This window comes from Coturnix japonica, chromosome 3 (genome assembly GCF_054131305.1).
Source record: "Coturnix japonica strain WE chromosome 3, WE-NBRP24, whole genome shotgun sequence".
NCBI lineage: Eukaryota > Metazoa > Chordata > Aves > Galliformes > Phasianidae > Coturnix > Coturnix japonica.
In genome coordinates this window covers 46,462,757-46,487,137 of record NC_140665.1, presented here as the reverse complement: position 1 = coordinate 46,487,137, position 24,381 = coordinate 46,462,757, and the positions used below count along the sequence as shown (strand labels likewise).

The following is a 24,381-nucleotide window of genomic DNA, read 5'->3' as shown; positions in this document are numbered from 1 at the left end:
TCATGACAACTGTGGGTATATTTTAATGTGGCTTGGTTCTTCATTTCTTAATTAAAAAGCCATAATATGATAGTCTTATACATGCAACAAATTGACTCAGGCATACAAGCTCGTGGTGGCTTAAACTGAACTAGTCTGATAAAGATTCTCTGAGAGCTGTTGTGGAATAAATGCACGCAAACACACAATCTCTTTTGCAAATTGGGCCAGGCAGAAGCACTTTATTTCCAAGCCATAGAAGATAATGTTGAGTGACAAAGGTACAGCCCAATATCCACATGAGCTCTGAATTAAAAAAATAAAAAAACAGGGCATATTTACTTTTGTAGCAGATGAAAAGTGCTTTGTGAGGGGGCCTGGTAGGGCAGAATTGCTTCTATGCAGAAGGATGAGTTGTTATCCCAGCTGAGAGGTGTATTCCTGATACTTGGGAGCCACAATCTGGAGCGCCACCAGGGGGCACTGCCCGCACAGGCACTGCAGACACCCGCTGTGCTACCAGCCAACGGCGCTCCTCCAAACCTGCCTCCAAGCGGGACCCTCGGCAGGCAATGCTGATGGTGGCAGAAACAGCCTTAAAACAGGTTGAAATACGCCTGGTTTGGTGTGACAGGAAAGCACCTTTCACGTGTCAGAGCGTCTCGAATTGTCAGTGTTAAGCTGGGGGAGCTTATCTCTATCTCACTATTGCTACTACTGAGCAGGGAAAAGCAGACGGGGAAAACGCCTTCCTCATGAACAAATCTGATCACGGTTAAGGGGACGGGTCGTACTGACCCGGTGTTGGGCGGAGTGACAGCAGGCAAACCCCCGCAGTACATAGGCGGTCCCTTCGGAGTGCAGCTATCATGGCGTGGTGCCGGCAGTGCGCGCAGGGATGGTCGGCTGCCTCGCAGACTCCGAGTTCAGCCATAGTCTGCTCTAGGCAGAAAGCTCTTGCCAAAAAGAATGTGAAATTTCATTTGTGCGGCTGCAGGGAGTGCTTCAGCCTGTTGCTGCCAGTGGAGGGCGGCAGGGAGACCGCCTGCTTGAGTGTGAGCTGGTGGGCGATCTGCCCAGCATGGTGGCAGAGCTCAAGGAAGAGGTGAAGTTAAGGAGCATCAGGGTGTGTGAGCAGGAGATAGTCTGGTGGAGCGACTCCCTGCTATACACGTGATAAGAACTGAAGTGATACCCCTCAAACAGTGGCAGACCCCTCTCCTGGTGCTGCCAGGCACAGGGAGGGGACCTTAGAGATGGGAAGGAATGGAAACGGGTCTCAGCTCAGCGTTGCATGCAAACCCCATCCCTACATACCTTGTTTCCTAGGTACCATTATACAATTGGTTTGAGGCTCTGGCATTTGAGGGAAAGGGGGGAGATCTACCCAGAACTACAGGGCAGTTTACTCAGTGCTTGTACCAGGAGAGGTTCAGATTCAGGAATAGTCAGGCACTGGAACAGGCTGCCCAGGGAGGCGGTGGGGTCACCATCACTGGAGGTGCTCAAGAAATGTTTATGTGTAGTACTGAGGGATATGGTTTAGCGGGGAAATATTGGTGGTAGGTGGACAGTTGGACTAGATAACCTTGGAGGTCTTTTCCATTTTTAATGATACTGTGATTCTGTGATATAAAACCTCCGTTAAAATTATGAATTAAAAATAGCTGTTCAATAGTAATCACAAAAATGTAAGGAAAATATGTGTTCTAGTTCAAGGAAAGATTTGTCCTTACAGTGCATAAGAAAAATGAAGTGATGAAGGTCATTTAAATGTTACTGTACTTGTCTCTTGGAATGACTGGTTAGGTTCATTGGTAATAATACCTGTTAAATGCACCATGCATGACTACTTGCTGCTGTTAGTAGAAGCAGGCACCGTGGTTACTAGCACTAAAAGGTGCAAGGGTGTAAACAGTCAGAGCAGCAGTAATATGTGAGCATAAAAGCTGGGCATAATACACAGGAAAAGCAACAACTTCAGTAGGCTGCTGCTTCCTAGCAGGCAGTAGGTTGTGCTCTCTCCTCGTGGCCCTGGGTTCACATCATCACCATGATGTCTTCTAATGGCTTTCGAGTCAGTGCAGGCACAGTGGCATCTTTCTTGGGATAGCCCACGGGGAGCAGCAAGAGCAGCTTCTCATTCACTGGGCGGTGGAGCAGTGCCCGCAGCTGGGGGCCACAGTTCAAGGGTGTGGTGGTCACTGTGTACAGACCGGCATTCTGCAAAGAGACAGGAGCAGAGTGAAACAAAGGTGTGTGCTAGGTGGTTTTGTAAACATTATTCTCCTGAGACCTGTACACATTCTCATACTGACTAGCCCTTAAACAGTGTCTCATTACACCCTTCTGCAGGCTTTAGAACATCCCATTTACTCACTGCCTCAGCAGAGCCATGAAAGATGCCTATTTTGCATACAGGGGGAAAAAAACAAAACACAAACACAACAAAACCAGCATCTTTCCACTGCAGCAAGAGCCCAGGCTAATGGAAATAGCTCTGTTCTCTAACATACCTGTACTTTGCATAGCAGGAGTCTGCCGGTGGTGTGTCATGACAGGGAACCTGTGGTTACTGTGAAGATGGGAGGCACTTGTGGAGCTTTCACTGTAATATCACCCCATGGGGTTCATCACTCACACAGAGAAATGTTTTGGTTCTTAAACTCAGATTGTTGGCAGGAAGATGTCTTACAGCTTTCTGAATGTTTGTTCCTGCTCAAGTTCTGTACCTCACAGGGGTAGGAGACGCAGCGTCTGCCTCAGAACTTGTCATAGGAGTCTGTGACAAACATTCTGGCTTGCATCAGAAACCAAAAATAAGTCTGTGCATCATTCTGCCCTCACGTGAAATCTCATAAAAAATAAAAAATAAAAAGAGCTAACTAATCTGACAAATAAGAAAGAGCTGACACTATCCAAAAATCATGGCCACACAGCAGAGGTTCTTCTTAGGTGTTGTGCACGTAATGCAAAGCATGTTGGTTGGCTTTGAGATACAAAAGACAGGCACTGATACATGCACAGGCAATATGCTTCTCGTATTCAGTAGTATCTATGATCTTCTGAAGAGAAGAGCTAATAGTAGTCCATGGCACTGTGTCCTTTAGTGTTGTCAATTAACTTCTAAGAGCTGGGGAAGAGATAGCATTAAAGAGCCTAACAGTTGGTAGGGAGTCTCAGAAGTCCCACTTGATGGTGAGCTGGCAGAAAGTGGAGCTTTGTCACTCCTACAGTGTCCAATTTAGGCACCTGTGACATAACGCTGGTTCTGTCCTATTCCTTGTGCATCCACTTTGCTGTCAGCTCTATGGGGAGAAAATAGAGGCTCCCGTGCAGCTGTGGAACAGCAGTACCCCCAGTGATGTGCATCTGCACTGCCCTCTTCTCAGACATCCCATCCTGAAGATTCTCCTAAGGAACAACAATGCAGGCTTGGAAATGCCACTCCCAACAGAGTGGAGGAGAATTGGCAGTTCCCGATAGGGGACTGGCCTAATGTAAGAGATGGCAGCTTACTGTTATCCTGCTGACAGTCCAAGCTAACAATCAGAATATCTTCACTGATTAAGTATATGTGTGAGTACATCAGATACATCAAGCAAAAGTGAGTGCTGAGAAACCACAGAGAAAATCCGACTGGTTGGTGCCAAGCATGCTGAGCTTTAGAATCAGTACATTTTCAGAAATATCTCAGAAAGACAGATTGAAATTGTACAGTCTGTTCAGTAAAATATGTCCCTGATATTTTTTCCAGCATTGTGAACTAAATTGGTTCGGGGTCAAGCCATTTTTTAGAGGTTACTGAAAATGTGGTGCTGTACAGTCATACTTTGGTAACCTACAGACCTTTGTCATCCCTGTTAACATAAAGCAGAAACTACATAAGGCAGAAACCACAGATGCTGAAGCAGGTGATAGGAGGACAGTGATAACTCTGAAAGCAAGTTGCACTGCATTTTTCTTCTTCTTAAGAGTACTGACAAAAGGAATCAGCACGGACAAGGGCCTATGCAGAGTAACTTTAAAGCTCAAAAACTAAGATATACTGCCAGGATTTGGACAGTCTGAAGGACTGAATGTTAAAATCTAAATTCGATTCCATCCTTATTTTGGCAGAACAGTTTTGATATGTAATTGAAACCGATATAGTGACTTCTCAGTGTGCCAGTTCTGTCAACATACCTGCAGTGCAGCAAGCAGCATACCACAGGCAATAGATACACTGATTTCATTGTAGTAGTGGGTCTTCTTTTTGCCATTTGGAAGCCTCCCATACACCTGCTTGAAAATAAGGATCAGATAGGGGGCAGTGTCCAAGTATTCTTTGACCCAGTTTGTTCTGCAAAAGAATATTTAAGACATTTATTTTGCAACTCTTTCACTTTCCCATAAGTCACATTTGCTATCTGCGAAGGTCCAGTAAAGGTATGTGACAATTACAGCAGTAGGCTAAAACTTAAAACATATTCTGTAGAGGATTAAGTATTATCAGCTTAAACAGAAACATTTCTGCAAAAAAAGCCTGAATAGAGTTCTGAGGTTTAACACATTCAGCTGAGGAACTGAAAAGTAGAATTGCAAAAACAGGAGCTTGGTCTTGACCTCTTATCTTTGAACCGGCCTCACAAGCATTAGTCCTTAAGATGATTTAATTCCTCAAATTGTGCAGACCTGCAGCTCTACCGGTTGTCATCAAACTCAAATGCTTGGAAAAGTCTCGAAATGGAGAATGTGTAATCACTTTTATTCAACAGAATTTTATGGATCAGCCACCAAGGATCTATGCATATTTTTAGGTTTTTCTTGCCAATCTTATATCTTAAAAATATCTAAAAACAGAGAAGGAGGAAGGAAAGTAAAAGTATACTAGAAGAAATCAAGATAGGCTTCTTTTATCATGTTAATTTTCTAGACTGTGGTGCTTTCAATAAGATTCTCATTATCTTGAAAATCAAGACAAAACCAAACAACAGGGAAGGGTATTCTGAACATTCAGATCCCTTATTTCATCCTTTTTCTGGTAAGGCTGAAGCACAGTCATAACAAGTAGCCAGAATTAACATAAAGATAGAAATGCAACTCCTGCTGGGGCAATGGAGCTCCAGCTTCTCTCAGACAGGAATTTGGGAGGAAGCCCAACTGAAAATTAGTATAAGGATCACAGTATAGACACTTCAGCACCACACTGGCAGGGACAGCCTCTGACCTCATCTTTCTTCTTTCTCTGCAATCAGGAAGTGGGAAATGTTTACAGCTGCCTTTCTGTGCAGCACCAGTAAATGGGGAAAGCTTAAGGAATAGAGAATAAAAAGAACATCTTTAAAACAAGATTTACAAAATATATATCTTCAAAGGTTTTATGTGGTGTTTGTTGGTGTTTGCTGTTGTTTTTCCTTACTCAAAATAAATGCCAAAATTCAAAAAGAAAAGCATGAATAAAACTCTCAGTGTAGTTTTCCCAAGACCAAAACACATCTCCCTCCAACACCCTTAACCAATTCATCTTTTCATACCTTAATCTCTTGAGGTCATTAACCCATCTATCTCCCATCCTTTTTTTGTAGTTTATTTCTTCTTCTTCTTCTACGATCTCCCGAATCTTATGTTTTAAATCTGGATCTTGCACTACCACAAAGGTCCAGGGCTCAGTGTGCGCTCCACTGGGTGAGGTACCTTAGTACAAGAATGGGAAAAGATGAAGAAGCAGCTGGTAGAATTCTGGGAGAGGGTGTGCAGTGAGAGGTGTAAGCTCTTCCCCATGGGCTTTCCACCATTAGAGCAATGGGAAAGAAAAACTGATGAACAGGGAAAAAAGGACAGAGATAAGTTCAAGCAGACAACCTCTGCATTTCTAAGTATAAAATTCCATCCAGTGACTGAGGTTAGTTCTTTCAAATTTCCATTTAACAGTTAGGAAAAGTTGAGGATTTGTAAAAATTCATTTGTGGTTCTTTATGATATGGCAATATTGTGATGCAACACATGCATACAGCAATGTTAATGCAAATTATTATGCCCAAAGCAGCACATCATCTGAATATGCAACAAACTCAGAAATGGTTTTAGCTGAAGGGCAAAGCTAATAGATTTCAAGGAAAGAAGTCTAACCACCCGCAGGAATCTGTCTCTGGCTGACGAATATGAGTAACTGCACAATGCAGGCACCTGCCATATAGCATACAGGTTTGAATCTGTTGTCCCAAAGACAGCTGGTCTATGTATGTATTCAGTCTCCACTTACTCATTGAGCCTCAATCGCTTTGACACTACTGGAGAATATTTTAAATGCCTAACAAATGAAAGCCAGAAGCTGAAGAATATAGTTGTCTGTGCAAGCTCACAGAGATATAGGGCAAAGAACACTGTTCAAATCTCTCTAGCTCCACACAAACACTTAAAATATTTGAAATTCTTGGATATGTGCTACATTTGCTCGTGTGAGCACTGACTTCAGCTTGAGAAACCCTGAATAAGCAGCTTGAACTATTTATCCTTTATATTAAAATCTGTTTGTATCAAGAACCTCGTCTCTCCCTTGGGTTTGGATAAGAATGGATAACATTTATGTTTTGCATTGTTTTCTTTTCCTCTGCACAGCCCAAAGCTTTCAGGCTTACAAAGTACTTCATCTGTACTCCAGGCTTGTTCACGTTGGTGCATTTGCTAAAACATGTTCAGTGTTCTAATGACTCCCAGCTAATTAGAGGAAGATGGAGTCTTGTTACAGTGCAGTTACAAAGCTGATTACAGTTTTAAAGAGAAAACAATGTACCTCAAATGCTAAGAATCTCCTTATTAATAATCCTATTAAAGTCTATTGAAGATTTCTCTAAGGTAGCTTATGAATATTGTTCTGTGCTAACAGCAGCAAGTTCACAGAATTAAGATAAACGATGAGCATCAGACACGGTACTGGCTGAAGTCAGTGCTGCTAAAGCAGAGATGGGATTAGATGGGGACATTACAGTGGTGATTTGAAACATGAGTTCTCAAAAAAATGAAAATTCATATCTGAGCCTCAGCCAAACTATGATCAAGGTCCTCTGCATACATACCAGTCATGCAACAGGACCCTGGCAATGATACTGGAAAAATAGGAAAAGGTTTATTTCTGCTCTTAAAAGGATACTATTTTACCAAAAATAAATCTTAACCATTTACATTATCTGAAATGTTTCCCACATCTGAATCAAACTCTTAAATTTACCTGGGGAAAAACAACAACCAGAAAATACATGTGATGAATATCACGAGGAATGAAATTTGAAAGCGCATGAAGTACGAATGATTTGACTTTTTTTTTTTGAGAGCAAACACTTCAGTGTTCCTATCTGAAAGATATGTCACTGAAATGCATTTAACTTCTAATAAAAATAACTTTTAAAGCTTAAAAATGAGATTTTTTTCATGTTTCTGTTTTTTTTCCCCTTTCAGGGGCATTAAAACTATAAGAGAAGTGCTCCAAACAAGTCCCTAACATAAAGTCATTGAAGCTGATTAATTTCTAAGCAATCAATGAGTGCTTACTCTTTATGGCTTCAGATGAGTCTAGGAAGACCACAATCCAAGTGCCAGTTCCCTTGGCTTTTTCATATCACTTTTACACAGTGGAACAGCCATACTGAAGGTTGTGGGTTTTTTTCAGACTTTAAACAATGCACTACCTACCTGCTGCTCTGATGACATTATCAATAACCTCCCTGGGAACTGATTCATCACTGAGAAACCTTACAGACCGCCTCTTACTGAGAAGTTCATAAAATGACCGTGACCTTTTAATCATTTCAGCCTCAGAGTAGCGCTCTGCAACAAAGGGGACATGGGCAACATTTTCATCAAGTCCTTGCCACTCTTCATCATTCTCTGCAAGAAAATAAAAGCAGTTAGGGATTGTTTTTTTAACTGGAGAACACTGAAGTCTTTGACGTTCACTGCCATAATGCACTTTGGTCTGTACTGACATACATTGCGCTTCTACACTACCGAACAGCCAAAGTCTGAGGTTCCCATTGACACACCTCATTGATCCCAAGCTCCAGCTAACATGAAAACTTTGTTTAAATACCAAGAGGCAGAAGAAAACTGGCTGTAGGAACTGTGATCCAGGAAGAAGCTACATCCTTTAGCTCTACAGTCTGCAAGTTATCTTGTAAAAGTGGATTATAAGCTGAAACAACAGTGAAAAGGTGGGCAGCTTTTGAGCCCACTTTTCTCTGTAAGCAAATCTGAACACGTATGTGCATCCCCAAGCAGTCTAATAAGAAAAAAGAAAAATCAATCAAATTACTGAAGAAGAGAGCTTAACTATCAAGATGTTTAAGATTTCCTCTGAAGAACTGAATGTCAGCTTCTTCCTATGTTCATGTTTCATAGGCTATGTGCAAATGGGACTTTGTGGTTACGTTCTTTGGTTTCAGGAGACCTTCAGCAAAAGGGGCAATGGGTAATAGGCATTTATACTTAGGATAGCATATCAAACATAGGGTATTGTGTTTCTTGCTTTTAATTTAAGAAATCGAAATGGTTCCTAATTTCACTGAAATTAAGCATTCTTTTTATTTTTTAGTATCATAAAATACATCTTCTGCTCTCTCTGAAATCTATTTTTTTTTCTCCTCTGTGTTCCTAGAATTAACAGTGGCATTTTTTGCCGCTATGACATGGAAGTTAAAAGCATTTAAATTGTGCATTTCTGCTAGTCGATAGTATTGAGCAATCTGCTACAAAGGGCTGAGTCAGGAAAAAATATTCCAGTGTTTTTCCACTTGCCATTAGGCTGTTATTTCAAAATCATAGCAGTCTCCAATGCAAATTCAAACAGCAGCTAATTCTGTGCTTTTGAAGTATGCAGTTGCTTTAGAGACCAGGCTGATTTTTGTTAATTTTATAAACACCAGTGAAATATTCACAAGTGTGGCTCAGCTTGTGCAAGGGGATGCAATATATCCAGTTGCACATGTTGAACCTAAGCAGAGATTCCAGACTCCCTATAACATATTTTTCATTTTATATACAAACAAGTCACCCTAAAAACTTTATTCTTTTTAGCATTTCATAGCTGCGATAGGCATGCTCAGTCAAGCCTGCAAGGCCACAGGGCAATGGGAAGCAGAGACAAGTTGTAAAAATTATTTTGTGGGAATCTTAAGCACTCAAACTGGAAAAAAAAAAAAAAAAAAGAAAGAAAGAAAAAAAGAAAGAGGATGCTTTTTTTCTAACATTCCCTTTGTGCTTTACATGTAGTACAGCAGATTATTTATTATTCAAGTAGCAACTAGCTGGCTAGAACTTGCTCTTTGCTAGGATCCTAATGACCTCCATCAGAAATTATCGCACACCTCCTTTCTGCTGCTCCTCCTCCACACTCAGCGAAGGGAATACCACTGGGTTATAAAGGCTATGTTTACACTGTACTGGGAAGTAACCTGAACCAGGAGGGTTACAGAGAGATTACACTTCTTTGAAACAGCCAGGATACAAAAACTTGCAAGTTTGGGGTGCATAAATTATCTCAGAATCTCCTCTTGAAGGATTTATAGGCCTGAAATCTGGATAGCTGCCTGCAGTGGCCTCTCAAAATCCATCTTATGTATACAGGTATTTCTGATATAACCAAAATACGCATTGCTGAACTGAGAATTAAAAGTAACACTGACACACATCCTAATTCTATCTACGAGCACTTACATAAGGAGTTTCTAAATGGGAAAAATGTTGTCTTTATGATAACAAAAAACTCATCAGCTGAGGTTGTGCATGTGCATCATAAGGCATAATGTAACTAAAAAACTATACTGAATTTATACTAGTATGCTGTAGTGACCATTCCTATTCATTTCCTAAGCTTATAATGTTGAGTGCCCTGAGAAATGGAAATAGGATAATTCGAGTCTATCTATAATAACTTATATAAATTTCTTTACTGGGAGAGTGGTGAGGTCCTGGAACAGGCTGCCCAGGGAGGTTGTGGATGCCTCATCCCTGGTGGTGTTCAAGGCCAGGTTGGATGGGGCCCTGGGCAATCTGAACTAGTAAACATGGAAGTTTGGTGGGCCTGCCAGGCAGGGGGGTTGGAGCTTCATGATCCTTGAGGTCCCTTCCAACGCGGGTCATTCTGTGATTCTGTGAACTTAGAAATGTCCAATAAAAACTTAGCCCCATCAGCTCTTATGTGCTCTCATTATTTACTTCCATATGATGAGGTTCAGAAAGCAAGGCTCAGAAAGCAGGAAATAACATACATGCAATGCACCATACCTTCTATTCCTTTTTTTTTTTTTTTTTTCCCCCCCTTTTTTTTTTTTTTTCCCCATTCTTTTTCTTTTTTTTTTCTGGTGATGGAAACTTTACAGTTTAACACTTGCAAGAAGGGCTTGGATAAACCCAGGAGGACATCTCCTTTTCTACTATTATTTCAAAATAATAAAAAATCCTTTTGGGTCAGAGATACAGAAACCAGTCTACAAACTACTGAAACCTGTACAAAAGAGGTTTGTCAAGTAGGAGTTTAAGGCTGGAGGAAATCTCTGTAATATCTGTACCTGATTTTGAAACACGAGGAAAGTCGAGTAAATGATAAACCACAAATGTCAAAGAACAGAAAGATCAAATTAACTGTATAGATGAGTTAGAAAGTTGACTCAGACAATGTACTTAATTCAAAGAGCATGTTTCTCGTGTACATTTGAATGCCAAAACAGCAAACTGGAAGAGCAGTCAGTGCCTGTATGGGAGATAGAATCATATCTCATTTAAAACAAGACAGACCAGGGAGAGAAGAATCAAGCAACACTAGCTGTATCCATTTGGACATGTTCAGGAAACATTAACAGAATTGATGTGGTAGATTGGAAAGAAATATAAAAGTTATATATTTAAAACAACTGTAGTTTTTTGAGATGCACTGCCTTATGGGATAGCGTGAAACATACAAGAAGTTCCCAAAGTTACATTTGAATTAGGACACACCTTTAAGAGCAACATTGCCTTGTGAAGTATGTGGTGAAAGCACAGCTTTCTAAGTATGGACTGAAAAGATTATCAGTTAATTCAATTTAATCGTCTACGTGACAAGTTAAGGTAATGAAAGCTTCTAATCTAAAAGATTGAGAAAAAAATAAGTTGAACAACTCAGATTGAAAAACCCAGGGATAAGGAATCAGAGGCATTTGGCACTTCTTCATATCAGAGGTACAAAATTCATCTCAGGTGTAACTGGTTGAATAAAAATATCATGTAAATGACGTACAGGCAGCTAAGAATAGAAGTTAAGCAAGTTAAAAAGTTAGAAAAACTAGCAGTATTACCAGAAATAAAGCTGAGTTAAATTTTTTAGGTTTATTTTCCTGGATTTTTTTCCTTGTAAGTAGAAGAAAAGCAGCTACTCCACGGCCAAGATTGTTTGGCATAGTAATAACATGGCAGGGAAAAAGGGCATATAATTTCAAAGACATTGAACACGTGACAAGGGTGAGATGACTAGTAAGAATGAATGTTTAAGAAGCACCTTATCTAATTATCTAATTTAGAATATCTAATTTAGAATTGTAAGCAAAAATATGCTGGAATGCACTAAAATGGGAATACTGGCTGAGGCAGAAGAAGTACCTAGAAGCGACAGAACTGAAACACAAAATTGAAATTCTCCTGGAAATTTTTTTAAAACATAAAATAATCTATTATTTATTCCATTCTACCATGTGTCTACCATTCATTCTTAGCAGTTAATGTCATCCATATGCTAAGCTAAAAACATTATCAACACCATCTGTTTGGTGCACGCTCTCTATATCTTTAATGGCTATGTTTGGACATATTCCTTCATTTGTATGGTCACGTTATATAATACTACAAGTGTCTTGTTTGTATGTATGTGTATTCCTTCATTTGATGGACAACAGACTTCCTGCTAGTCATTCAACTCTCCTGTTAGACACAATCTCAACATTCCCACAAATGCTATTCTGTTGTACATCTCCAACAGTCATTAAGCTTCTTTTCAAGCAAACCTGAAAAGATTCTGGCTTAGATATCCCAAGTGAAATCTCATAATAGATGTGTCCTTTGGATACATTTTAGAATGATGTTTGTTTTCTTACAAGAATTTCACATGGAAATTTAAAATCAGCCTACAAATCATGTAATAAATTTTGTCTTGGTTTGAAGGAAACACATTTGAGTTTCTAATATTATAAACTCACACTGAGTACAATGACTTGTTGTTTAATTTTTGCTGGCCACTTATTTTGCCCACAGTGATACTTCTATGTGTTACTGGCTTTCATTTTTATATCATTAAGAAATTTCACTTGTACACTCCTTGGTTTTATGAAAGGCTACAGGGTAATATTAATAATTGATTCTGACGCTGATCATTGAAAAACATCACCACTAACTTCAGTCTAGACTAAAGTGTTTGCTTTTCAACTAGCTCTTTCAGTTTATTCTCTAAGGAATTGCTTCCAACATTTAGAATTTCTATGATATCACGCACAGAATGTAATTACATGCATATAAAGAAAGGCTGTGGACCTTTGTACCTAAAGCGCTGGAGAAATGACCCTGTGCTTCTTTGCATGATTGATGGCAGACTGCTACATAATCTGCCACTATAGGAATCTCATTAACGAATCCAATCCTGAACTGAATGTGCTACTAATCGTAAGTTAAAGGAGATGGAGTGCCTTACTTGCGAGATGCAAATACTTGTTAGTAAGGTGAGCCTGGAATCATAGAATCGCACAGGTTGGAAAATACCTTAAAAATCATCACGTCCAACCATGACCTAACCATACTGCCCTAACTCTAAGAACGCTCCACTAATGTCCCTGAGCACCACATCCAAAAAGTTTTAAAACACATTCAGGGATGGTGACTCATCTGCCTTCCTGGGGAGCCTATTCCAGTACTTAACAACCCTTTCTGTAAAGAAATTTCTCATGATATCCAACGTAAACTTAGCCTGGTGCAACTTGAGGCTATTTCCCCTCGTCCTGTCACCTGTCACCAGTGAGAAGAGACTTGCCCCACTCTCGCTGTAAGCACCTTTCAGGTATTGGAAGAGAGCAATAAGGATCAGTGATCTTAACCAAAAGAAGCATCAAACGGGAGAGACAGACCTTGGAAGAAAGAAGTTAGTAACATAGCATTGCAAAAGTAAATTCAAGCCATAATACAGTTACATAAAGCCTACATAAAGGCTTCTTAAGTACTTCAGAGCAATGAACTATTTCTTAAAGCAAATAAATGCTGGTTTATCTACTATATGAAAAATTGTGAGCCAAACTGATTGTTGTCTATAAACCACAGGAAGGTTATGACTTTTCTTCCCAGTCCTGGGAAAGGTATCCTAGGAACAAATATAAGAGGATGGAACAATAAACAGTGGTTATAGGCAAAGGTTAGACAGCAGGCAGAGGAGATTTTTTAACCTATGGCATGAGGTTCTAGAATAACATCCCAGCAAGGTATGAAAATGGGATCAAGTTTAGACTTCAATCAGCTAATGACAAAGACTGAAGCATCAGCAGGGGGATAAATGCAATGAAGTGTGATGTCCATGTAAGTAAGTCTTATGTTCCTAAATCACACAAAGAATGAACTGTCACTAAATTGGAAAATTAAATTTCTGCTGTCTCACTCATATCAACAGTATTATTATTGAAAGATCTGGGGAACCTTTGAAATACATCTGAAGTGGGAGAGGTCCGTTATAAGAAATATCATAAGCAATAAGCACTGAAGTCTGAGAAGAGATGAAACATTTGGGCCTTTGCACATGGCTTTATATTTTTTACAGAAATTACCAAGCAAAGTCCACACAATTAAATACACAGCAATAAAATCCCTTTGCTAATATTCTCTGCAGCTGATCCTCAGTACAATAAGGTTGCAAATAAAATTAATTCTGATCCTCCACAACACTGTAAATTGGCTCTGTATTTACCTTATCCATTAATGTTATTGATCTGAATATATGACCCAGAAAGTGACTTGTTTGTTCCTGATTTGAGAAAGGTGTATTATAGTAATTAACTAGGTAAGGACTCCCTGGACTGAATAATTTCTAGCAGTTGTCTTTGCAAGCACCTAGATTTAACTGTGTAAAACAGAAGCCGTGGGACATTAGGTACCACCATTTTGGAATCAGATGCCCAGCATTTGGAGAAAGCCCTCATGGCTCATGCTTCAAGATAAGGCCAAAGAAACATGTTTTTAATCTATGTTTAAATGGCAATTAGACAAGACCAAGTACAAGATACAGCCACACATATAGACCATTTGTACCAATCCACAGCGCAACAGTCCCTCATTCTGGGTCTCATAAATGAAGGAAGAAGATACAGAACATACGGAGATGCAAACAAACCTGAAGCACTTCCAGCTAATAACCTACTGATTGAATGCTTGCCACTTAACCAAAGAACTGTGTTTCTGGCTGCTCTGAGAAACATCTTTCTCTTCAGTTGCTGAAAGCATAACAAAGACAGGCTTGGGAGCACCTGGGACTCCCTCTTCTGCTGTTCACTTTCATTAAGTGGCTCTACTGAGCCCATGCAAGCAGATCAGCTAATTGCACCTAATGCTCCAGTGCCCAAAGGTTTGCTCCTATGAGGGGAAACATTCCCTGCTGGTGCCACTTGAAGGAAAGTTTACAGTGCTGGTGATGCCTGAGCAAGTTCAGTGCTTTCCTAAGGAGGTGCAGGGTGTACCCTGCCCCTTGAAGTGTTTCAGAAATGTACAAGGGCTACACAGTTCTAGGCTTCATCCTTCCCTTGGTAAAGTGCCCTTTAGTCATGGACAAGTATAAAAAAATCTTGGTATTTAGCTGCATTTTCCCATTAGGAGGCTACACAAAATTCAGCTTGTTTACCTAAAGCAGACTCGGGTTCCAGTTTTAGACAACAACTTAAAAATGCTTCACCTAATCTACCTCAAATTCTTTCCAGAGGAGCTACCTTTTTAAGCACAAGCCAAGTTGAGACATTTAAGTAGAAGCGAGCTTTTCTAATAAAGAAACATTAGTGAAGTAGTAGGATTTGCATGACAGATGAAACATTCCCTACTGTTCAGGGAAAAAAAAACAACCTCTGTTTGCATTCCATGTTTCCATTTTGGCAGCTGCTGTGGTCAGTGACAATTTGTACACTGACAACAAGGTGAACATGTTTGATCATTTATTATGGCATGAGCTGAATAACAGATCCCTTCTAAGACAGTCATATGCTATTCTCACTTAGTCTGGACTTCTTCCAGCTGAGGAAAACCTTCACCAAGCATGGTGCAACTACATCATTTTACCTGGAAATAAAAGACTTGCCTGTTATACAAATATCTTGGCTTTAATTCACATAGCATTAAGGGAAAGATGATTATTTCTTGTTAAAACAACATAGCAAGAAAGTCTAATTTAATGTTGCATTACATGGTGCACTGAGAGTGGTTTTACTAAAAGTCTCCTTTAGCAATGGCATAGAATTCTACCTACCTACAAAGTTATAAACTGTTTATAACTAGTACAATTTTGAATTTAGCACCTGCATTAAAGATAGGAGGAAAAAAACTAAGACAAATAAAAATAACATTTTGTATATGGAGCTATAGCAATGAGGGTCCTCATTAAAGGCTAATATGTTTGTTTACTCAGGGGATCTACATTTTTAAACTGATAGAAACAGCTGTAGTCATAAATATCACAATGATAACTTACAGAATTTTCACTTGAACTACCCACAGGAATTTGCAACAGTGTAAGAGAACTGGTAAGCCATTAGAAAAGGGAAATACAGGACAGTTTTGTATAGGATTTGTTTTGCATTGCAGAAAGGAAGGCATGACATTTGAACTAACTTTTAAGTAGATGTGTAGTCAACATGGTTTAAAACATTCCAAGTACCAACTATTTCTGGAAACCGATACAGAACACTAACTCAAACCACACTGAACACTGAGAAACAGAGAGAAGTAATGATTCTCAGAAATAGGTATATGTACAGAAAACAATATGAGATGCAAGATTCCAAGAAAATGACTACATTAATGTGTCATTATGGGAGAGAGGGAGAGAAAAAAGTCTTTGGAACCAGCATGAGTGAATGAGCTGTATTAATTTTAAGTTTAAAAACTTCATCGGAACAGAACCAAGTAGGTTTTTATATCACAAAGAAATGAAAGGAGATTATGAAGGATAATGAACATGCAAAAAGAAGAAAAGGTACATATTTTATGCTCATACTTTTGTCCAAGATGCAAATTGGGAACAACTACTGCAAGAAAAGCTGTTCTATCTGCAGCTTCAAATATGCTGTTGGGTGAACAGAGATCAGTGTCATCACTATTGCTATTGTTCTTAAAAATCTGACTCAACATAGCTCCAAAAATGATCCCCATTCTAAACCAGCTAAAATTTTTACGGACATTCGTAACTGTAACAAAACTATTTCCCTTTTTTTCCTGGGGGAGTTAAAATGAAATACATACTATGCCATGTAGCTCATGTAGGTAAAGCAGGATGAGGTGTCTATCGAGTCAGCCTACAGACAGAAGCTCTCTCCTCCCAGAGTTCCTCATCCTAGGAAGAAATTTTAGCAATATCCCCTTCCTTTCCTACATTCCACACAGAATCCCTCTTAGATCTGAGATCTGCTGGGCATGAGGCAGACAACAAACTCTGAAAATACATTTTCTTCTTGCATTCTGACCTATGGACTCTAAATGAAACAGATTAACACCAAGAGGAACAGGACACCAGAATAGCCTTGTTCCATCAAGTTGACAAGCTCAGGGTACAGTAGTAGCATAGCACTATGCATTTCTATCAAAGTGAAGAAGTCCAGAAGTTTGCATCTCCATTCTTATTAGCAGGCCAAATTCAAGCAACAAAATTGCTCAGTTGGATAAGACTTTCTTACCTTCTTCCTCTAAGTGGTGATCAGTGCCATCTCTTAGATCTTCATCCACCCATGGGCGAGATATGGGCTTACTTGTAGTGTCACGTTTTTCCTTCTCTCTATTAGTCTTCTTCAGTATTACCCCAATCAAAACACACACGATTGCTACGAAGACTGGGGTTAAGGAGGAAAAGAATGCCATGACTACTGAAATGTGGAGACTTCCTTCCAAGTTCAAGTTTCTCTTCTGAAAAGGAAAAGATGAAATGGGAAGCACAGAACGGCAGTAAGCAGAAAGGGGTGGACCCAAGGTTCACTCCTTGACCCTATCTCACTTCTGCTTTTCAGCCACTGCCCCCACAGCCTCCTCTGTGATCTGTGGTTAAGCAGACCCAGATTTAGCTATTTTGGAGTAAAACTGTAACAACACTACTTACAAAGAACTAGCAGAGGCACTGACCACGTACAAACACATAAATGCTGACACGTGCAGAATAAATAAAGAGATCTTCCAAAATCCCAGCCTAAGGCAAAACACTCCTTCCCCTTATTTTTTCAGTTACAGTGATCCCAGTAATCTTGCTTGTAACAACAAGTATGAGAAAGAGCCAAATAGGAATGTGACTTTTAGAAACTGATGACATCTCTTCAATGTTTAACTCAGAATACTTAGTAATATTACACGGTTCCCAGGAAATCAGAGTATCACCAAGCAAATATGGGCTTGCAGTGCCACCCTCGGTTGTGTAAACAGGTCATTACAACAGACAAGCAAAGTGGTAGCATTACTTCAGCATGAAGTATGAATTAGATTGTCTACAGAACCCCATGTCTCTTCTGGATGGTCTGGGGGAAAAAAAGAAGAAAAAAAAAAAAAGAATTTAGGGAGTAAAAGTAAGAATGATCTGAAGGCTGGAAATCTATGCTGTGGTGAGTTTTAAAACTGTGACTTAGTTATCTTATCAAAAGATTAAAAAGCAATAGGATCCTGGTCTAATCCAAGAATGGTCAATGTCTAACCCATTTTTAACTAAGTCAGCTACTCGGGAACTGAAACAACATAGCAGCATGTAATTAGTGTCTTTATCTGGGACTGCTGGGCCATGATGGATAATAAAAAGTCAGGTGGCAATGGAGAGCAGGGTGCAGGAACTGACTGAAAGCAGTCACCAGCACCCACCAGCTCTTTTAGTGCCAGATAAGCACCACCCCTGCCAAGGCTTATCTCATGCTGCACAGGTCCTGCTTTGAAGTCTCTGTATGTTAATCTACATTTTGGATAAGCCCATGAAGGATATGTGAGAGCAGTCTACAGAGACATCCCGATGACCAGTGTGCCCTGCCGGGGTGTGCTGCAAGCCCTGCCTTGGGCAACCTCCCTCCCTAACCTTCCAGATGAGTTCATAATGCCATCAGAGATGAAATAAAGAGGACACAGAAAAAATGTGCTTATGGTGTTAATCCAATCCAGTAAAACTAGTGATAGACAGGCATCTGCCTCTGGTTATGAGAGTAACCTACTTGAAAACCTGAGCCATTAGTCTTCTTTTCTCCAGTCCAGATATGACCTGGGTCATATGGTTGGGTCGTTGATGCTTGGTTTCCTGTAAAATATTAATTAATTTTAAAAGTCATCCTTTACAGGAATAGAAAGGACAGCTATAATAATGTAGGGGAAAAAAAGAGTTAAATTTATCCTCTGTTTTCTTAATTTAGATATTTAATTTCATTTGTTCTCCCTGCTGGCCATCCAGTCAAGGAAGAAATACTTCACCTACTCCCAGCTGTAAACATCAAAATTGTTTGCATGAGTAGAAAGAGACCTACAGTTACATCAGACACTTTTTGGACAGCCCATTCTATGGCAGAGAAGGAAAGAGAAATGTAATCTGAATGGCACTGACTATTTCTCCCACAGGGAACACATTCTTGTTAACCTTGAATATTCACATACATATAAGCTAGTATCGGGATGCTTTGCAGCTGAAAATCCATCCTGCAGACAGACAGGCCCATTCAGAAAGAGAGAGAAAGAAGCAATAAGGAAGATTGAATTCTATTGTTTAAAATAACTACTTCTATTTGCAGTGCTGGGAACCTTGCAATCTCTCACTCTTCTGGAATAACTTCCACTTTCCTAGAGGTGAGGACATATTAATTTTACTCTTGTAAAGCAGAGAAAGAAAGAAAACTAAATAAAATTCCATTTGGTATTAACTCAGACGAAGTCTGTATTTGGTGTTATATATTCAAGTCTCTTAATTTGAACTTCAGCCCCACAGAAATCCCACAATACCTTGTTTTATTAAAATCTGATTTAGTTTCAATAACTCCATGCTGCAGACACTCAAAATATAAGCACAGTGATGCTCTGAGGTGCTGTGGGAATGGTGGGTGGACACAGTCAATTTGTATATAGTAGATTTTAATCATTTTTTCTAAACACGCTGCTGGATTTTCTTCAATCCAAGCTTTACATGATTATTACCATGATAAATTCAAACAATATTATTACCATTATTTCTTCTGTTTTATGATAAGATCTAAAGCCTAGCAGCTGGATATTTTATTTTGTGATTTTCAAAATAGTCAGGAGAAACACTGCAAATATTCCTACACCTACAATCTAAGCTTTTCTGACAAGCTTAGAAAGAAGACAGAAGAATTCAGTAGCTGTTGTAAACACCAAAGGTCCAAAATGTTAGTGAGCGTGAAATCCATATTAATATTTTTAAGAGATACAGACATTCATACAAGAGTTTTTGGACCGGACACCCTTTTTTATATCTTTCCTACTGAATTCTGTGCTTAGTTGTTGTTCTGGAGAAATAAACATATTCAAATATCCAATATGGCCCTTCATTTATCTCAAAGTACATGTGTGTAAAGAGCAAATGTCATTCATAGGCTGCAAGGATACAAGTGTATGGTAGTGCAGTGCATTAGCTCTGTTCTAAGCTGTTGCAACTCCGCTTCTGAGAACAGTGGGACTGACTGACTGTGACAGTTTCACCATCCTGCTGTAACTGCACTGAGTGGGAGCAAAGGCACACAGACTTGAGCTCTGAGTTCCACAGCTCCGCCTCCCTTTTGGATATGACTCCCATGTTTCTTTCCATCACGGCTATGTGAAGATACATGGAAGGAGAGAGCTCTTTGTAAAGTCCTAAGCCTTCTCATTTCATCTCACTTTCTGCATTTGGCCATGGATAAACACGGGATATAGCGCTGGATGATCAGCAGAAAAAGAATGTTAACTTGGAACATACAGGAGAACAGAGTAGGATGGAGATGGTAAGTACAACAAATACAGCACAAGTCTGTGAGATAAAAACACCTTGTTGCATTCTATCTTCAGTAACCACATCATGCCTGTCTTGCTTAACATTATTAGTTGCACGCAAAGATGGAAAATGTGTGCTATTTCCGATGCTGATCAGTGAACATACTTTTGTTGGGACCATCAAGTGACACAACAACACATGGCAGTGAGTGTCCACATAGACAATATGCTATATATATAATTACAAGCAGGAAAACATGGCCACTGGGAATGGTCTTAGAGGTACAAACTTTTTTCTGTTGGCATCAGTCATAGAAGTGAGTTGCAGCATGAAGTTGAGGTTTACTGAGAAACAAACAAAAAAATCTTATTCAAATGCTGCCCGTAATCAGCCACTAACTCAGTATGTATCTGCTACAGGCAAGGCAAAAGCACACACAAATTGCTTAATCCAATTTCCCAATCAACAAATAGAGACAAATGTCTGGGATCAGCTGAAACTTATACATCACCATTGGCATTACTAAAAATATCATTAGCATGATAAGCATCTTCATCCTTGTGATAGGTCTAGCACATACCTTCCTGCCTCCATCAGCGGCCAGCTCACAGCTCTTCTGAGCAAGGTGACCCCAGTCTTCTGCTGTCTCTTGCTTCTTCTGCACTCCCCCATACAAATGCCTCCTTCCCTTCCCTGAGTCAGCTGCGTGATCTCTTCATGACCCCCTAGAGATATCAGATATCATGCCCTATAGCATTAGATTTGATTATCTTTTTCATTAACTTAGCTCAGATTGCCACAAATGTTATTACTGCTTATGAACTAGCCTTTTGAAATCTAACAGTACAGAAGCTAATGCAATTACATCCCATAGCAATGAAAGCACGAGACAACAATGCAATAGAGTAACTCTTTCCGTTTGCCCTCAGTATAGCACCCTTCAGTTGCAGGGCAGAAGAAATAACCAAAACAGTAGACAGTGTAATTCATTAATATAGTTCTAAAAAAAAAAAAAAAAAAAAGAATCCATTAATTAGGATCCATGTTACCAGATAATCCATTACTCATACCTAAGGGAGCAATAGCAGTCCTAAAAATATTTGTGATTTCAGAAAATAGCTTAAATCATCTATGTTCAACATGTGGCCCACATGTAGCCTGGCCCCTTGCTCTTGATAGAAGACCACAGGGAAAAACAAGAATAATGGGGCCATGCATTTGTGTCATTCCATCTAGCACGGAAAAAAATACATAAGCTATGAGTAGCCATCTGGCAGGGGGAGTGCAAATCCTAATAGAGGCTGCTACAGCCTCTTCAGATTAGGAATGTTTAAGGACAAGGAAGGGGATGTCAGTGCCTTTGTCCCTATAGTTGAGAAAAACTGTTTATATATAGTTGAGAAAAACTGTTTCCAGCTAAAAGATCCAACCAAATGAAACCTCTAAATTGGGCCAAAGAGAGAAAGGCAGAGTCAAAGTGCAGAGACATAAGTTAAAAAGGCAGATGCTGGGTGCAGAGCAGAAGTATGTATATAGACACAGATAAGTATGTATATAGGCCTGAACCAGTTCTGTTGTCAAAGCCATGTAATTATAATGATGCCAAGGGCTTGAGGTAGCAGCTTACCCAAGAATCAAGCATCTCCCTATGCTGGTCCCCCTGCAGCTACAGCTCTCCAGCCTTCATCCCCAGACATGTAGATCCACACTGACACTGGTGCATTTGCACATGCTCTGCCTGTGTTTCTAACTGCAGCACAGGCATCATCTCAGACCTCCTCTCATCATCAGTTCACTGTGCAGGAGAATGACTGTTTACAGTGAACTTATAGCAGCGCCCTACATGAGCAGACTTCTCAAATGGTGATGTAAAATCCAGTAACTGTTAGTGGTAGAAAGTTGTTAACTGGATATCCTTTGTAGCTGACATAAGAAAAATTGCTATTGTCATTTTGATGTAAAGAAGAAATACGGGGAAAAAATATAATAAAATGAGAAAAAAATAGAAAAAAAAAAGGTGAATTTTTTATTTCCATTTGTTTATAGGTATTTTTCTGAGTGCTTACAGAGAGGGAAATTGTCTTTCATTCCATATTATTATGATGGGACAAGCCAAATGGCAGCATGCAGCATTTAAAATCAGCATTTCAAAGCACTAGCTATTCTTGGAATAGCTATTTCTATTACTTCGCTTCTTATTTGCACCAAATCAAAACACAGCAAGCTTGTTTGAAGAGTTCCTTAGCTGATTACATCTGAGCCTCTAAAAACTTCATCTAGGAAAGCACTTTCCAACTATGAAAGGAAGCCTTCAATTCCTACGTAATTATAAACAGCTACGTTCAAAGGATTTTTTTGTTGGTGGTGCTGGATTTTTTTTCTTCTTTAAATGCTCTGAATGATAGTTTCATCTTCTTTAGCCTCCTCCTAGCCTCCCGAAGAAATCTATCACAAGGCTGAAGTCCTGTCCTCACCACAGAGGGCATCTGCAACCACTTCTCTGAGTGGGTCTGCCCATCCCCCTCCAACTTTTCTCACATTTCAGTTTGCAGTTCTGCCTGAACTGTGGACTGGCCACCCCAAAAATGCCTCAAACCAAAACCCTTCCTGCCACATGATCAGTAGCACCAATAGCCCAATGTTAACTGTGAGCCTGGTTCAGCTGCATCAAGGATGACGCTGTTCCAATATTTCTCTCCGGTTTGCTCCAACATTTGTTGCTCACACAGCAAAGGTAGGAAGTGAATGTGGCCACGCTCCTACACATGCAGTCTAGATCAGAACGGATGCTGACCAGTAAGCTTCAGGCAATTAGGCAACATGGATGAGATATTTAGAGTGTTGGATGGTGTGAAGTACCTTGGCATTTGGGGAGAGCGGGATAGCTGGGTCAGCATGCTCAACAGGGGCCCTTATTGGACAAGTATGCTGAGAGACCCAGCATGCTGACCTCTTCACCACCCTGAGTCAGCCTATTAAAGATATTTCCCAAGCACATACACATCTTAAAGCACTGCCAAAAAGAACCTGACAGAGAATTTCCCCCTTTGCCCTAAGGCCAGGAAAAAATATCTTCCAGTCACTGATCTAAGACTTGTTGTTCTTTACTGCTGTTTTTGTCCAATGCATCAACATTTATTTCATAACCTGTGACAGCAGCTAACCAGCAAATCGCTCCTCTTGGGCTGCAGTGCCACCACATGACAGGTTGATAAGTGGTAACTGACATTTACCCTTTTCCCTCCCAGGGGAAAAATCTGCTGCTTTCTCTATCTAGTCTGCAAAAAGGCAGTATATCTCACAATAACGTGTAGTCCAAAACCCCATAATTTCTCAGACCATTCACTCAAAGTATACACTTAGTTGCTCTCTGAACTGTTTGAAAAATACCACCCTGCAGTACAAGTAAACAGTTTGAAGTTTGCCATTACTAACCAGTATTTTGGGCCTGGACATGGCCTCAGCTGATGGTTTTTCCTTGGGATCTTTGGGATCTAAAGTCTTTGAAGAGTTCAGCCTCTAACTAAATAGGCAAAATCCTCCCTGCCTCCCACTGTGTTGCTCTTTCCTTTGCTGTTTCAGTAAAACAACATAAAAGCTCAAGCCATGACTGCCTTTTGAAAAGAATCACACAATCACCCAGAGTGGAGAAGACCTTCCAGGTCATCAAGTCCAGCTATCAACCTGATGTATAAAGTACCATCACTGAACCGAGTCCCTCAGTGCTGTGCCTGCCCATCTATTACTTACATATCTCCAGGGATAAGAGCTAATTTCTGAATGAATACTGGAAGAACCTCCCATTACTTCAAAAATCGGAATGTGGTTCTTGGTATTAGAGGAAATTTCAAAAAAGGAAATTATGACTATTCTGAAAGATCTGGAGAACACCATGTTAAAAACCTTGCCCCACCACAGGCACATGATGGCTGTAACCACTGGTACGAATGGAGGCTCGGACTCCATAGAGGTTATTATACTTTTAAAATTATGAATGGATATTTCTGAAAAATATGACATGGCTTATTAATGTGTAAACTCAGAGATTCAGGCATTTTGCCAGCACAATTGCCCTCACCTTGCCACACTGCCGTAGCTTCTGCTGCTACTGACACAGTGATAGGCTGAACTGCTGAGTCTGTGATGTTACCAGATGTTTTGCAATAGCAATAAAACTCCTGTTTATTCTACAGTAGGTTGAGTTTGGGAAAGCTTTGCATTTATTG

At 39.9% G+C, this 24,381-nt stretch overlaps 1 protein-coding gene across 2 annotated transcripts; it reads right to left on the bottom strand.

Annotated features, from left to right (window-relative positions):
• Positions 1-190: 190 nt before the first annotated feature.
• Positions 191-20,797, bottom strand: IYD (iodotyrosine deiodinase). Of its 2 annotated transcripts, XM_032443734.2 has the most exons (7): positions 20,736-20,797; positions 18,393-18,475; positions 16,893-17,118; positions 7,651-7,845; positions 5,496-5,655; positions 4,165-4,321; positions 191-2,202 (listed from the first exon to the last, which is right to left on the bottom strand). In XM_032443734.2, the coding sequence occupies exons 3-7, from the start codon at positions 17,071-17,073 to the stop codon at positions 2,020-2,022; spliced, it is 876 nt and encodes a 291-aa protein (XP_032299625.1). In that variant the 5' UTR covers positions 17,074-17,118; positions 18,393-18,475; positions 20,736-20,797; the 3' UTR covers positions 191-2,019. The 2 variants fall into 2 exon arrangements, with proteins under 2 accessions (XP_032299625.1, XP_015713684.1); XM_015858198.3 differs by lacking the exons at positions 18,393-18,475; positions 20,736-20,797 and adding an exon at positions 17,309-17,494.
• Positions 20,798-24,381: the final 3,584 nt, after the last annotated feature.

Excerpts from the sequence above, each read along its gene's own strand:
- IYD (XM_032443734.2), bottom strand. The coding sequence starts at position 17,073 with ATGGCATTCTTTTCCTCCTTAACCCCAGTCTTCGTAGCAATCGTGTGT. Across the intron at positions 7,846-16,892 it reads TCACCACTTAGAGGAAGAAG|AGAATGATGAAGAGTGGCAA; the intron begins GTAAGAAAGTCT and ends ATTTTCTTGCAG. Across the intron at positions 5,656-7,650 it reads TAATGTCATCAGAGCAGCAG|GTACCTCACCCAGTGGAGCG; the intron begins GTAGGTAGTGCA and ends TCTTGTACTAAG.